The following is a 16,254-nucleotide window of genomic DNA, read 5'->3' as shown; positions in this document are numbered from 1 at the left end:
TAATATTCCTGCTAACTTTCCCTGGAGTCCCAACCTGCCACACTTTGGAACAGGCAGGAACCTGGTACCTGCCACTTGTCTGAGCCAAATGGGAAATTCAAGAGTTTCTTGGTCACTATTCTCACTGATGAACCCAATAAGCCTGCTTGCAAAACTTGGAGGAAGATTCTCTTTTCGCTAGGAGATTTTTTGGAGATTTTGGGTTCAGTCCATGTGAGGCCGGGTCTGTGGATCTCAGGGCAGCATATTGGCAGGAAGCAGACAGAGAGAGGGGAGAGAACAGGTCTCTGCTCTCACATCTGGGAGGCTGGCAGCAAGAGAGCCAGCAGGCAGGGGATTCAGAGACGAAAGCACAGTCCCTAAGGCCACACCCCCACCATCCTAGGGCACCACCTAGTAAATCCATCACGATGGGCATATACACTGATGATGAGGTTACAATCCTGACGGCTCAATTACATCCACTCCGAACATTAACACATGAACTCTTCAGGGGATTTTCTATATCCAGTCATAACAAAGAGCCTCGGCATGCACGTGACCTGCCCCGGGGCTTTCATTCTGTGAAGTGAGACTCTTCATTGGAGTCACGAGGTTCTTCACTCCAAACCAAAGATGGGAAGGAAGTGTCTATCCACGGGGCTTTATGTAATTCTGTTACTGCGTCAACTTGCCAATCCAGTGTTATCTCTGAGCATTTTTTTACACTTGTGTAAAACGCTGGCAAGCACTTGATAAATTCTTGTTTGGGGTTGATGTCAGCCTATGGGAAGTGCTTAAAAATGATTTTAGGCTGTGCTTTTTATTTTGGAAAAGGTCGTTTTTATCTTGTGTCGTTCACATTTGTAGGACTAATATATACACATGCTTAAGGAGAGAGATGATAAATGAGAAATGGTGAGACACCCTGGGAAGCAGACAGTCCGGCAGGATCGTTAGTCACCTATGAATAAGGCAGCGTAAGATTCCCACACTGGCTGTAACAGGGCGAATCTAAGCAAATAATTTTATCCCCTGTCTTAAAATATGAATAAGGAGGCATCAATTTCTGCTCCTAACCTCCTCATTACACAGGAGTGTTAGCGGGAATGATAGTGGGCTCTAAAAATTTGAGTTTGGTGCTAATAAAATCAACATATGATTGGTGAGATAAAGTGTATTCAAAGCTACCCATACAGAGAGTAGCTTCTAAGCCAAGAGCCAGGCTTCAATGTACCAGCTCAGCTGTCAAGTAAAACCCAAGTTAATAAGTCTAATGTCTGGGTCATTTATGTTTTCCTTGAAGAGCTCAGATTGCTTTTAGGCTCCTTTTTTTTTTAAAAAAAAATATAAACTTCATTTTATTAAATCGATGATCATATTACCTTAATTGGAAACTTATCCTTGAGATTCTGAACTCCCGAAAGTATTATTAAGTGAGCGTACTGTCAAATGCAACATACAAAATTCTGGGGGTTGTATTAAAAATACTGATGAGAAAAATAAAGGTTTCCTTCCTCCTACAGTGGGTGGGGATCTAAGGAAGAAAGAACCAACCAGAGGAAGGAGGTCAGGTGACAGGTGACAGGGTCTACCCCGAGTGGCTGTCCCTGTCCAGGGAGGCAAACAGGGACTGTAGGTGGGTGTCTGCACAGGGAAAGCCCGGATGAAAACACTAATATTATCTACACTTGGCCTTGCTCAGCTTTCAGATAATTAACTGGCTTTTCTGCTCCATCAATATCTGAAATGAAGGTGCCCTGGATAGAAAATATTGCCGGTTTGCTTGATGGACTGATCGATTCCTTCCTTCCTTCAACAGATGTTTCCTGAGTGTCCACGCCACCCGGGCATCATTCTATGCCTTATGGACAGACCAGTGATCAGTGCTGGACACAAATCTTGGCCCCCAGAAAGCACGGATCCCGGTTAGAGGAGGCCATTCTGTGTGTCTTAGGTGACCATTATAACAGAGACCATTCTGTGTTAGGTGACCATTATAACAGAGACCATTATAACAGAGACCATTCTGTGTGAGTTGGTGTGTTTGGGTGGAAAATTGACACAAGAGGTCCAGAGGGTCTTGCCAGCCAGCTGATGACAGAGGAGAGGGCCACAGGCCTCGGATGACTGAAGGCAGAGCCAGTGCTGAGAGCTGGCCACAGGTGGGTGGTTGGCAGATCAGAAGAAGTCCAGGGTGGCTATTGCAGAGTGAGCCTGGAGCCGGAGAGGAGGAACAGCAGGAGCCGGAGGGCAACCTGAGCCTTCTCATGGCTGGAACAGGATATTCTCCTCATGGGCATATGTTGAGTTAGAACCTGAGCTTGGTATCTGGTTTATACTTCTGCCGCCTTTGAACTTGGCTAGCCTGAGTCCATCTTTTGCGAGACGAAACCATCTGTAACTTTCTGCCCCTGAAACATTGATCTGACTCAGAAGCCTGGAGACCCCTTCCTGATGGTACACTCTGGGGGGCCAGCAAAGACCCTGTCGCCTTGTTATTACCCGATATACCATCAACAGAGGGTAGATGTGTGAACTCTGTACTACATAAATTATAACTATCAACGATTTAATGGTGACTTTATAGACATACTGAGACCTGAGGTTTTACAGATAGAGGAAGAGATATCACAGACATAGAATTGTGAGTGATAAATCTCATTTAAGTACACTTAGGAGCCGAGTGCTGGTGGCACATGCCTGTAATCCCAATACTTGGGAGGCTGAGACAGTAGGATCGCAGGTTAAAGGCCAAACTCAGCAATTTAACGTGGCCATCAGCAACGTAGAAACATCATTTCATAATAAAAAAAAATTAAGATAGGGCTGGTGGTGTGGCTCAGAGGTAGAACACCCTGGGGTTCAATCCCCAGTACCAAAATACTACTACTACTGCTGCTGCTGCTGCTGCTGCTGCTGCTGCTGCTGCGACGACGACGACGACGACTACTACTACTACGATATACTTGGGGCTTTTGGAGTGGGACACATGTGGGCTTGAACCATGGAAATGAACTTATTAGCTTTTGAAGTTTAAGAATGCTATTTAAGTCATCAGGGCAGTGGGTTCCTTCCCCAAGATGATGGTGGAGGCGGTAAATAAAACACAAAGAGTAATTGCTGCATGAAATATCATGCCTGGTAGCAGAGCACGGTGCTCATCACACTAGTCCCTTCTTGCATCGCCCCCCTTCTCAATTCCTTCTTTGCTCTGCGTGATTTAGAACCAAGGCCACATTGATTCATCATGAAATCTTAATCAATCATCAGTTTTGGCAGCAGAGGCTTCCAAGGATGCTCTGGAATAGGGGGGGCCCAGGTTTGCACGAGGCCCATGGACCCAGTGGACCATTTGGATCAGAATCACTCTCAGAACCTCCCAACCTCCTACCTAGCTGGGGAGCGAGACAAGATGCTGACTGTAACACACTCGAAACAGCCCCCGGCCGTTGTTGATCCCTCGTCAGTGTTCTTTTCTTTTCTTCTTCTTCTTCTTCTTTTTTTTTTTTTATCATTTTGTTCCTGTAGTTTAGAGAAATTTTTATTTTGTGTGTGGTCCTGGGGATTGAACCCAGGGACGTTCTACCTCTGAGCTATGTCCCAGCACCTATTATTTTTTATTTTGAAACACGGTCTTGCTAAGTTGCCGAGATTGTCCTCAAACCTGCAACCCTCCTGTTTGAACCTCCCAAGTACTGGGATTATAGGCACGCACGCACCACCACACCTGGCGTTTCTGGAAAAATTTTATGGGAATGAATATGTAAATTACTTATGAGAAAGCAAAACAAAATGAAAGCTATGTGAGTCACCATGATTTGATTGATAATAATATTGTAGTTAAGAGAGGTTTTCTACCCTATGGTCTGAATATAGGGCACCAATTGAATGTGCATTGGGTGCCGAGATGGCTAGTTTTATGTATCAACCTGGCTAGCGTACCCTGCTATGCAATTAGGTACTAACTCTGGTGTTACTGTTGTAAACATTTTGCAGGTGTGATTTTCATTTGTCATCCGTGAACTGTAAGTAAAGGAGATTGTCCTCAGTCCTTCTGGGTGGGCCTCATCCAATCAGTTGCGGAACTAAGGCTTCCCCGAGGAGGAAGGAATTCTGCCTCAACTTCCCAGCACCTGCTCCTGCCTGAATTTCGAGTCTAAAATCCTGCCCTCCAAATTTTGCATATCAGGCTCTAGGAACAATCCTAAGAAGCCAATTCCTTGAAATAAATCTCTCTGTATATAGATGTTTGTGCATTACTTCTGCTGGTCTGGTTCAGTTTCTCTGGAGAACTCTGGCTGATACAGGTGTGTTTGAAGGTTTATTTTCTCTTCTGTCAGTTATTCTTTGTGATGCCTTCTCTGCACGATGCAATGTTACTGGAATGAAACCCAAATAGCTCCAAAGTGCATAGCCCACCCCTGCCTTTTTTTTTTTTTTTCCAGCTTCATGAACACTTCTTTGTGGTCCAGGGATCGTCCCTCCGCTGACTGTGGCTGGCATGGCCTAAGCTACGGGGCTCGGGGGCACATCACTTGCGGTGCAGGTAGACGACAGAAGGAAACTTAAGGAAACACATGGATCGTTTGTTTTTAAAACTATACATAGGTCAAGAAGTCACAGGGTTGGAGCTGGTTGGCTTGCTGTTCCCCGGGATAAATTTAGAGCATCCGGAGGACACACAAACTCCAAGTAAAGACAGACTGGTGCACTGATATCCACTCTGTAATGTCTAGGATGATGCCCTAGAGGACAGATCACCATGAGGAGAGACACGAGAGAGAGAGAACAGGAATCTGCTTTCCCTTTTGCTGGTCTGTCCATAATCACATGGAAATAAAACCCTGTTACAAACTGAGATAAAAACTCTGACACTGTTTCAAGTTAGAATCACTGCTCCAAGCTAAAATTGTGAGTGGGTTCCAACTTTTCATTTTCCCGTTTGAGAGTTATTTTTTCCCCATTTTATTCCCCCCCTTTTTTTTCTTCTTCAGGGTATTGGAGATTGAACTGAGAGACATTCTACTTCTGAGCTACACCTCTAGACCTCTTTTATTTTTTACTTTGAAGCAAGATCTCCTTAAGTGGCTGAAGGTCTCACCAAATTGCCGAGGCTGGCCTCAAACCTGCAATCTTCCTGTCTCAGCCTCCTAGGTATGGAGGCATTCTACCTCTGAGCTCCATCCCAACCCTATTTTTTATTCTTTACTTTGAAACAGGGTCTCACTGAGTTGCAAAGGGCCTCATTAAGTAGCTGAGGCTGTCTGTGAACTGTGAGCCTCCTGTCTCAGCCTCCCAAATGCTGGGATTATAAGCGTGTGCCACCACGCCAGGCTCTTTACTTTTTATTTTAAAACAGGGTCTCGCTAAGTTGCTGAGGCTAGTCTTGAACCTGTGATCCTCCTCTCTTAGCCTCCCAAGTAATGGTATTACAGATGTATGCCACCACACCTGGCTTTATTCCCTTTCTTTGTTATAAAGCCTTCTTCCCTGCACTTTCAGAATTAAAAAAAAAATTCTATCACATTTCTGATCTGTCTTTTTACGGTATTTTTGGCTGTATATCTCCTTATGTGTACTCTCTGATCAAATTTGTATAACTTCCTTCACATTCAGTTATCAGATTTTTTTTTTTCAGGCGCAAATTCTGTTTCTTAAAGAAAAAGAAAAGAAAAAAAAATAGAAGTCAACCAGGGCCATCAATCAGCAATAACCTGATAAGAACTAGGTTCTACTTAGACCAAGAAGGCTTCCGGCTTCCGGCTTCCGGCTTCCGATAATTAAGGAGACAGAACTAGCAAGAACTAGTTAGCTGATGCCGAGGGGCACCGTGTTTCAGGTGGCGACCACTGGTCCTGTCCAGAAAGGCTCAAAACTGAGCAAAGCCAGCTATCTGGCTACAGGCCACAGAGCCATGGGGAAATCAAACCTGGACCTCAAAAGCCCTCTCCTGCCATGGCACGGTTCTGTCCTTCCTGGACCACCCTGCTTCTTAGAATCGCTTTCTAATTCTCACTCGGTTTTACTTTTATCTCTGCGATCCATGGTCAATGGCTTCTCTTTCCCAATTTTTAAAAATATTTTCCACTCTAGTTTGCTCTCCTTTCAAATGTAAATTTCCCGTCTTTCTTTTGCCTCTTTTCTCTCTCTCCATTTCCATCCCTTCTTCCTCACCTGTCTTTGGACTCTTTTCCCAGTTCTTAGTTCTTAATTCTTCTTCCTCCCCCCACTGATGCAGTGTGGCTTTAATCACTGTTGGCCCTTCAAATCACCCCCGAGGCTGCCATTTCCTCACTGAAAGGGGAAGGATTTGCGACTGTGCGGCACTAGCTACAAAGACCCAACGCATGCAATTTACAGTTCAGTTCTCGCCTTTCTTCCAGGGCGCTGTGCCTGGGATTAGAGATGAACGGCCTTTCTGCAAAAGTCACAATGGCGAAGCCCTTCGGGCCTGACTTCTCTGCAGTTTGAATCGCAGGAAAGGTGCATCTGAACTACTCTGTTTACGCCGATTGCTCGAATTTTAAAATGGTCCTTCAACGGAAAAAGCTTACTCAAGTCTGCCTGGGGAGGGGGTGTGGACTATTTATGCTATGACCTACCAGATTCATTCTCCTCCCCTCCATTCCCATCAGCCTGAGGACTCCTCGCAGAAAGAGGCTGGAGCTCTACCCAGGGGTCCCCGGGCAAAGGCTGTTCACTGAGCGCCTGCCACCAGGCAAGTCTTCCTGGCCAACCAGGCCAGAAGTAGGAGATTTCTTTACAAAGCACAGTAAATAGATCAAGTCATCAAAACTACGTGATTTTTATCATCTGGCCTTGGAAAAATAGTAGATCGCCATGAAACACCAATTCTATTTGACTTCAAGAGATTTCACCTTCATTCTTTGTAACACTCAAGTATGAACGCCATTTTTTTTTTGCTTTTGGGTACTGGAGGTTGAACCCAGAGGCGTTCTACCTATGAGTTATACCCCCAGACCTCTTTCTTTAAAATTGAAGTACAGTCTACCTAACTTGCTTCCAGTCTCACTAAATTGCTAAGGCCAGCCTTCAACCTGTGATGTTCCTGTCTCAGTCTCCCAAATACTGGGATTACAGATGCATGCTATCATACCTGGCATGAACTCCACATTTAAAACAATTAAAAAAAATATATATATATAAATATATAAACATATAAATATATTTATATATATTTATATACACAAATATATAAATATAAATATATTAAAATATACATTATTTTTTAGAAGCTGGTCTGTGAATTTGCTTTACCTTTCCGTGTTTCTTGAGCAGGACCACGTGATTAAGCGCTCAGAGTCATTCTCTGCCGAGCCATGGGCTCTGTGGGGTCCTCATTAGCAAAGGATACTTGTGGTCGAATCCGTACCACATTCTGAAGAGCCGAGCACTCTCCGTCTGCTTTACGCTTTTCTCCAAGTTATTGACTTCCTGGAGAGAGACCGTGGGAAAAAAAAAGGCATTAGAGAGTCGAACATATTTTAATATAAAAATATATGTCAAACCAAATTAAATTTAACCACATTAAAAATTTTTTTCTAAGTATAAGCATTTTTATCTAAATGGTGAGGCAGTTGCCAAGCAAATTGGCTCAGAGATCTTGCTGTGCAGATGAGATTCTTCCGGCATAATTCAATGTTTACTTTTCTGAATAATACTAATTTTATTAGCTAGCTAAGAAACGCCACTTTTTGGACAGAGATAAAAATGCTATTTCTGTAAGGCTGCTATTGAGGGAATTTTGTAGTTTACACTCATCAAATCTGGATGGCATTTATTTATGGATTACCCAAAGGTTGAGGCAAAAGACGCAATAGTGGGCTAATAATGGTTACAATGGTTGTCACTTGTTTTGTTTGTGATGGATAATTACCAGCGGCCTTGGGTGGTTTTTGATGCCATCCTGCTTAGATTAAACAGAGTTCCCAAAGAGCCGGTAATCATTGAATACGCTTGTCTCTCTTCCTTCTGCACAACGTCATAAAGGAGGGGGAGGAAAAGAAGACACACGAGAAGGAGAAACTATTGGATGATGTGTACATGAGAGCAGAGGATGAAAATGTAAGAAAAAGGAAACTTTTTTGTGTGTGTAAACTTTAGAGAGAGAGAGAGATGATTAAAAAGTATTCGTGGTATGGGAAGGATGTTCAATAGCATTGTTATATCTGTGAATGTCATTTTGCATATTAAAAAAGGGGAATTCAAATCCACTTCCCACTGCAATGATCGCCATTATTAAAAGCATTTATTCATTCATTCATTCATTCATTCATTTTTGGCACTGTGGGTGGAGCCCAGGGGCATTCTACCTTTGAGCTACAACCTCCAGTCCTCTTTTATTTTGAAACAGGGTCTCGCTAAGCAGCTGCGGGCCGGCCTCCAACCTGCCATCCTCCTGTCTCAGCCTCTTGACTCCTAGGATGACAGGTGTCAGCCACCCACGGCACCCGGCTACATTTCTATCTTAATGTGGACTTTTGTTTTATCTAGGCCCACAGTTTCCCACTGCAAAGTATACCCCTGAGTTAGCAACCCAGTAATAAGGTGCCCATTCCTCTGGGTACCTCCAGGGATGTAAAAGAGGATGGAAATGCATAGGCCGTGCCGAAGGCAGCCCTGAGATGTGCCCAGGCTGATTTGCTTCTGTCTATTTTCCTTATTTGCTTTGCTCTTTCCCAGCCAGTTCCAATACTGGTGAATGACAAATAGCCTCACACGAAGGGCTGTATTCTGCCCTCTGAAACATGTGGACTGGCAGATGCTGCCGTCGCCTCCCCAGCCCCGGATGAAATGGAAACACAAGGATGTAAAATGTGGTCCATTTTTAGCTAGCCATTAATCCTTTGCTTAAAAGGGTTGGAGCAGAGACTCACAATGAAATTAAAATCCCCCAGCTTCACGTGTACCTCTCATCGGTTAAGACCGCTCATTTTTCGAACTTTGAGCTACAGTTTCCAAAATGGTGCTCCCTGGTACGCTGTCCTATACATGATATGGATAGAATGCCAGTGCTCTCTATCCATATTATGTGGAAAGGATGAGCTGGTCAGTGGTAAAGAGGTTTCTGAGATGCGGGTCTTCTCAGAATCTTTATAAAGAAGCATTATAAATTTTCCGTAGGAGCCAGACAGGGTGGTGCAGCCCTGAAATCCCAGTACTTGGGAAGCTGAGACAAGACGATTGCAGGTTGGAGGAGAGTCTCATTAACATAGCGAGGCCCTCAGCAACTTAGTGAGACCGTGTTTCAAAATAAAGTAATAAGTCTGGGGGTAGAGCTCAGAGGTACAATGCCCCTGGGTGCAATCCCTCTTTAAAAAAATGTATGGAAGCTGGGCGTGGTAGTGTATGCTTGTAATCCCAGCATTCGGGAAGCTGAGACCAGAGGATCATGTTTTGCGGATAGCCTCAGCTACTTAGGCCCTCTGCAACTCAGTGAGACCCTGTTTCAAAATAAAGAATAAAAAATAGGACAGGGGGTGTAGCTTGGAGGTCGAATGCCCCTGGGTTCCATCCCCAGACCCACATACACACAAAAAAAAAATGTAAGGGGAGTTTTTTCTCAAACTTACTTGTGATGGAATCATGGAACCCATCCCTATCCCCCACTGGGGACACCAGTTATGTTTTTAATGACCATGAGACTTCCAAAGATCTCTATTTTCTAATAGAGCTGAAGTGCCAAACTTTGTAGCCTAGAGTTAGAATATATTCATATACCCAGCCCCGCAAGTAAAGCAAACCTGGGTGTCTGATTCAATTTCCATCCTTCCCTGCACCTTTAATGATTTTCACCCCGCCAAGGGTGTCAGATTTGCAAAATGGCTGCTTCACATGGTATTTTCCTTCTTCATCTTGCAACATCTGTAACTTGTTTCTGAACCACCATTCCCCAGCTGTGGGCTAGAGTTCAGCTGGCCCAGAACTATCCTGGGTCGAACTAAACTAGCCAGAAAAAGGTTTGGGCCAGCAGTGGGGACTTCCCTCTTCTTTCTCCCTGCCTTTCTTTTGTTTAAGAATACTAAAAGCTTACAGATGGCTGCTATTCATCAATGGGCAGGTGACTTCTGACAGCTGGTCACATCTACTAATGAAAAGATAGGCATTGCATATAACCGATAAAAGGGGTAAAACAAATAAAACAAATAAAAAAAACACAACAAATTTCCCTTTTGTTTTGTTTTTGTTTTTGTGGTACTGGGGATGGAACCCAGGGACATTCTACCTCTGAGCTATAACCCCAGCCCTATCTTTAATTCTTTATTTTGAAACAGGGTCTCACTGTGTTGCGGAGGGCCTCACTAAGTAGCTGAGGCTGGCTGTGAACCTGTGGTCCTCCTTTCTCAGCCTCCCAAGTACTGGGATTACAAGCATGTGCCACCACGCCCAACTTCACATATGTAATTAAAAATTCATATATACATATACATGTATATACTTCTAAAAAATATATGTTATGTGTGTGTGTTTTTTTTGTGTGTGTATATATTTTTTATTTTCTTTTTGCAGAATTGGGGATTAAACCCAGGACTGCCCTACCACTGAACTATATATCCCCAGCCCTTTTTATTTTATTTTGAGACAGAATTCAGTTGGGTTGCTCAATCTGGCCTTGAGTTTGAGATCCTCCTGTCTCAGCCTTCCAAGTAGCTGGGCTATAGTTATGCACCACCACACCCAGATGAAAATAATATATTTTTATGAAGGACGACAGATAAAACACTTCTTGCACACTTACTAGATGCCAGAGATTATTTCCAGTGCTTTTTGTCTGCTCTTTATCACAATGTGAGAAAGTATGTCCTATTATCATCCCTGCTTTACAGAGGGGGAAACCAAGGCAACTGGGGATGCTGAGTTTTCCAAGCACACTTGTTCCTTAGCATCCAAGACTCCTCTCTCCTTGATGGAACTCCAGTGTTGAAGCGGGGATGAAACCAGGACATAAGTGAATATGAACAGGGACATGAGGTCATCCTCTGGGGTGTTCATGAGAACTCAGATGGAGCAGCTACCTGGACCCCCAAACATAATGGAAATGAAATGCTCCCCTCAATTTGCTGATGGCTCTGAGAGTATCCCCATAGAAGCTCAAGTTCAAATGTTACAAGTTTCTTCAGTTTACTACACACTGGATTCATGGGCTTCTTTTTTTCTTTAATTTTTTGTGGTACTGAGGATGGAACCCAGAGGCTTTGCTTGCTACCCCCGGGCTATACTCCCAGACCTGTTTTCTATTTTATTTGGAAACAGGGTCTCACTAACTTGCTGAGAGCCTTACTAAGTAGCCAAGGCTGGCCTTGAACCTGTGCAATCCTCCTGTCTCAGCCTACCAGGTACTGAGATTACAAGTGTTTGCCTCCATGCCCACTTTCATGGGCTTTTTGAAGTCTTGGAATTCCTCCTTGCCTTTATTCCTCCCTTTTCTTCGCTTTATTTTACTTCCTGAGGAAAGTCTATCAGCACTTATGAGAGTTTATGCTCTATTTATGGCAAAAAACATCCAGTGGCGCATGCTTGTCATCCCAGTACCTGAGAGGCTGAGACAGGAGGATCGCAGGTTCAAGTCCAGCGTCAGCAACTTGTGAGGCCCTCCACAACTTGGTGAGACCCTGTTTCAAAACAAAGAATAAAAGAGGGCTAGGAATGTAGCTCGGAGGTAGAATGTCTCTGGATTCAATCCCTAGTACCACCCCAAACAAACAAACAAACAAACAAGTCAAAAAACCCCCAAAAAACAAACTTCCAGGGATTTTTGGTTTTGTTTTGTTTTTGGTCAGCTGGTAGTAGCAATACACACAGGGAAACATTTTTGGAAAAATATTAACACATGTAATCTTTAAAAAATATAACTGTATTTTACTTGGTTGACTGGAGAGCATATTCATTTCACTACTTTGTGGAGAAATAAACTGGGTTCCAATTAGAGAAAAGACATTGCAGAATACTGTTTTTTATTTTCATTTTTTTCAGGTGAGGGAAATTTTGCTGATCACCCCATGTTGACTTGTCTGCTGATCCTAGTTAAAAATTTCAGTGTATAGCTTAGATATCTGTTGGCCCAGTTCTGGATCCATTCATTTATTTCTCTGAAGTTATTGATGACTTAATAACTTGGTTATGAAAGGCCATCAATAAATGAGCAGAAATAAATGAGTTAGTCTAGTGTGTACTCTGCTTATGCACTGTGGGTTGAAGATAAATGTACCTTCCCTTTGCAGGGAAGGTATCCGATGAGGCAGCCCAGAGAGGGGGCCCCTGGGAGGGTCCAGAAGGGTAGAGGGCAGCAGGTGTCATCAATCTATCTGGATTATTCTTCAGGAATGATCAGCTCACACTGCAAGGACAATGCATAGGAAGTAGAATCTGGAACTTGGTGGTATTTTCCTTTATCACCAGCAATATTTCTTCTCTTGTAAGCTCCTTTCGTCCAGAGGGGAAGTGATGTGCCTGTTGGAACATGCACATCTGGATCCTATGATCTAGAAACCGAAGGCCAAGGTTTGGACTTTCTACCATTTAATAATAATTATAGTACACTCACCAACTCTGAACAGGAACTGGAAATTTAAGTGTATTGGATTTCAACTTTTATTTGCTTTGATGCTTCTTTCAAAAATTTTTTAACTGGTGCATTATAATTATATGTTTCAAAACAAAGAATAAAAGAGGGCCATAATAGTGGAATTCATTGTGGCATATTCATACATGCACATAACATAATTCCATTCTCTAGAACTTTCCCTTTCCCTCTACTCTCCCCCCACCATGGTCCCCTTCCTCAACTCTACTGGTCACCCTTCTATTTTCATGAGATACCCTATTTTCCTCTCTTTTCATTCTAGTTTCCACATATAAAAGAAAACATTTGACCCATGAGCTTTTGAGTCTAGCCTATTTCACTTACAAAATGCTCCCAAGTTGCCTTCATTTCCCGCAAATGTCATAATTTTTGTTCTTCTTTATGGCTGAATAAAACTCTATTGTGTATACACATCAAATTTCCATTTGATTCACCGATTACCACTTCTTGGTTTTTATCCAGAAGAATTAAAGTGAGCATGCTATAGCAATACCTGCATACCCGTGTCTAGAGCAGCATGATTTTAAATAGAAAAGCTATGGGGCCAGTCTAGGTGTCCGTCAACAATTGAGTGGATAAAGAAAAAGCCAAATGTTTGGTATATGCAGAATTTATGGCTCTTTTATTATTCTTTATTTCTGGGAACATTTAAAAATGATGATTTCGATACATTTATTTTTCCCCTTAAACCAGGGGATAGGTGGAAGATTGGGAAATAACTGGGCACCGTAGGAAGTGGCTGGTTCCCTTTCTGGTGACCTTCATCCTTAGCACCCCTAGAGAAGGGAAATTATGGTGTTACTCTTTGTTTTGGGTTTATTTGAACTCCTGAGAGAAAACAAAAGGCTCTGGCCAGAAGTCTAGAAAAACCAGACACAGAGGCAAAAAGAGATTGTTTGGTGCATTCACCCTAATGAAAAAGAACTAAGCAAACGTAAACACATTCCTCCGACACAGTCAAATACGGGGCCTCTGCTAAGTGAACTGGGCGAATTCTGCTCTGAGATGATCATGTGGGATTATGCTGATTTTAGGGCGATTCAATGGATAAAATGGGAGAAAACCGATTTTCCTTTTTTCTTTTTCGAGATAACATATGCAATCAGTAAAGTTAGTGGAAATTGAGCAGAATGATAGCAAAGATAAATAATTATAGCAAGCCTGCAGAGTGCAGGCTGTACGTATGAATGGGACCTGTGTGCGACACTCTTACCTTATCCTCTCCGGTCAATATGTGGCATTTTCAATTCATTTACCTTAATTTTCCACGTACCAAGAAGAGAACCAGATTCTTTGCCCTTGAAGAGAAAGATTTCTAGGATTCGAAGAGGGACCACAGCTTAACTGAAGGGCAAATAGGAGTTTTAAAATTTTATATTTAAGAGCTAAACTATTGATTCTTAGCCTGAACACGGAAAGTACTTTACACAAATATTCTCACCTTTCCCGTTTACAGATAAATTCACAAATGTTTCCAAGAAGGTATAGCCAGAAAATACACGAATAGGAGGAAAGACATGAAGAAGATAACTTGAAAAGGAAGGGTAAAACCACTCAGGTCACACAGCGATCTCAGACCCATACAAAGTCCATTCTACCAGGCAGCCTAATAAGGAAAGGCTTGATACACATGATTGGGCCTGGGTAGTGGATCTATATTGATACAGGAGAAAACAAATAATTTGGTTGAAAAAAATATAATATTGTGGTGGTTTTAAAACGCGTATCTCCAAATCTTTTGATTCTTTTTTCTTTAAAAGATGGAGCCTGCCAGGTGTGGTGGCGCACGCTTGTAATCCCTGCACTTGGGAGGCAGAGACAGGAGGATCGCGCAGGTTCGAAGCCAGCCTTGCTGGTTTAAGAGACCCTGTTTCCAAATTTAAAAAGTATAGAAATAGGTCTGGGAGTGTAGCCTGGAGGTAGAAGGGTTTCCAGGAACCCCAGTACCACCAAAAAATTAAAAAAAAAAAAAAAAGATGGAGCCTAGTTTTTCTCCATTTTGAATAGAGGCTATACTTAATGATTCATTTTTACTGAGTAAAATATGGCAGAAATGATGTATGTCATATCCCAGATTAGGTCATAAAAAGGCATCGTAACTTCCTCCCTTTTCTCTCTTGGGCTACTCGCTCTGAAGTTGGCAGCCCTGTTGTGAGGATATACAAGCAGCTCTGAGGAGAGACATGGGTTACCCTCTGAGTCTTCCTACAGCCAGCAAGGATTGTGGCCTCCTGCCAACTTGGCTGTAGATTCTCCAGGGCCGGTCAAATCTCCCAACAACTGCAACTCTAGCTGACATCTTGACTCCAAGCTCATAGAAGACCGAGTCAAAAACACTCAATTAAGTTGCTTTCAAATTACTGCTCCATAAAAACACTGAGGTAATAAATGTTTGTTGCTTTAAGTCACGAAATAGCAACAGAATCCAATCCAATACAACTCTATACTAGAATCATAAGCTCTAGACATAAAAGTCATTGGAACAGAAATTGGAAAAATGTAATAAAATAATATGCCTATACTTTTGCATAGCTTTTCACAGTTTACAAAGTTATTTTCATCCAGTAATTTATTTGCTGTGCAGGAGACTTATGTTCTCCCTTAAAACGTATATCATAAAGTGAATACTGGGTCCAATATGATGATATTATAGACAAGATTGAAGAGAAACATGAAAAACGATGGACCAGCTCATAGACAAGAAGAACTTCATACCGTCTCACCGTACGCTTCATAGTATTATCTACTTTGTGTAATGCTTTCATTAGTGTGATAAGCCTTCTTTTGTACATTCTCATATGTTCTCACACATACACACACATGCACCTGAATCGAAAATGCACCTTGAACAAGGAGGCTCATGCCATCACTAATAAACCCCCCCAAACACAACCTTGGAGAAAAGTCAGTTGTGCATGTAGACTTAGGATTCCATTAGAGGGAAAATGTTCTGTATATGTCTGAAACGAAAGCAAAAAGTTTCTCCCTATAAGACCACTTCAAAATCACTTTCAAATATATATGATGGCTAGCCGGGCATGGTGGCACACGCTTGTAATCCCCGCGCTTGGGAGGCGGAGACAGGAGGATCGCGCAGGTTCGAAGCCAGCTTATGAGACCCTGTTTCCAAATAAAAATGTAAAAATAGGTCTGGGAGTGTAGCCCGGAGGTAGAAGGGCTTCCAGGAACCCCAGTACCACCAAAAAAAAAAAAAAATTTATATATATATAATGATGGCTGACCATGAGAGAATAGCTGCTCTCATAAACATGATAGGATTTAGGTCTTGGGTAACGAGAAGCAAAGGATTGTCATCCTTGAAGAAAGGGAGGTGAGTCCTATGTTCTCTTTGACTTTCTACCTAGAGGTCCTTTCCCAGCTGAGGTGCAAGAAAGCATAGTCCCAGTGAGGGAGAGCCGTCTCCCTGAGTGGAGTCACTAGACATGAGAGTGTGGATGTTGCTGAGGTGGCAGGAAGTTTTGAGGCAGTGGTCCAGGGAAGAGGAACTGGAGAGGTGGGGAACCTGAAGTGTGCGTAGATGTTTCCCTCGGGTTCTTGGCTGAGGACGGACTCAGGCACAGGGTGAGGTTCACAAAGCCTCAGCAGAGAGCAGTTGTTGTGAAGTTGGAAAATAAATGGAGACATTTAGGTCATATAGTGCTGGAAAA

At 42.8% G+C, this 16,254-nt stretch overlaps 1 protein-coding gene across 1 annotated transcript in view; it reads right to left on the bottom strand.

Moving 5' to 3' along the window:
* SLC9A9 (solute carrier family 9 member A9) overlaps positions 1–16,254 on the bottom strand; it is a gene marked incomplete at both ends in the record, with an annotated part of 603,254 nt that overhangs the window by 100,324 nt on the left and 486,676 nt on the right. The window contains one exon of the mRNA XM_080695867.1: positions 7,358–7,437. Within this exon, the coding sequence (XP_080551993.1) occupies positions 7,358–7,437 (80 nt within the window). The remainder of the gene's footprint in view (positions 1–7,357; positions 7,438–16,254) is intronic.

The sequence above is a fragment of the Muscardinus avellanarius genome (genome assembly GCF_963383645.1).
Source record: "Muscardinus avellanarius genome assembly, chromosome: 5".
In the NCBI taxonomy this organism is placed as follows: Eukaryota; Metazoa; Chordata; class Mammalia; order Rodentia; family Gliridae; genus Muscardinus; species Muscardinus avellanarius.
This window is presented reverse-complemented; position numbering and strand designations above follow the sequence as displayed.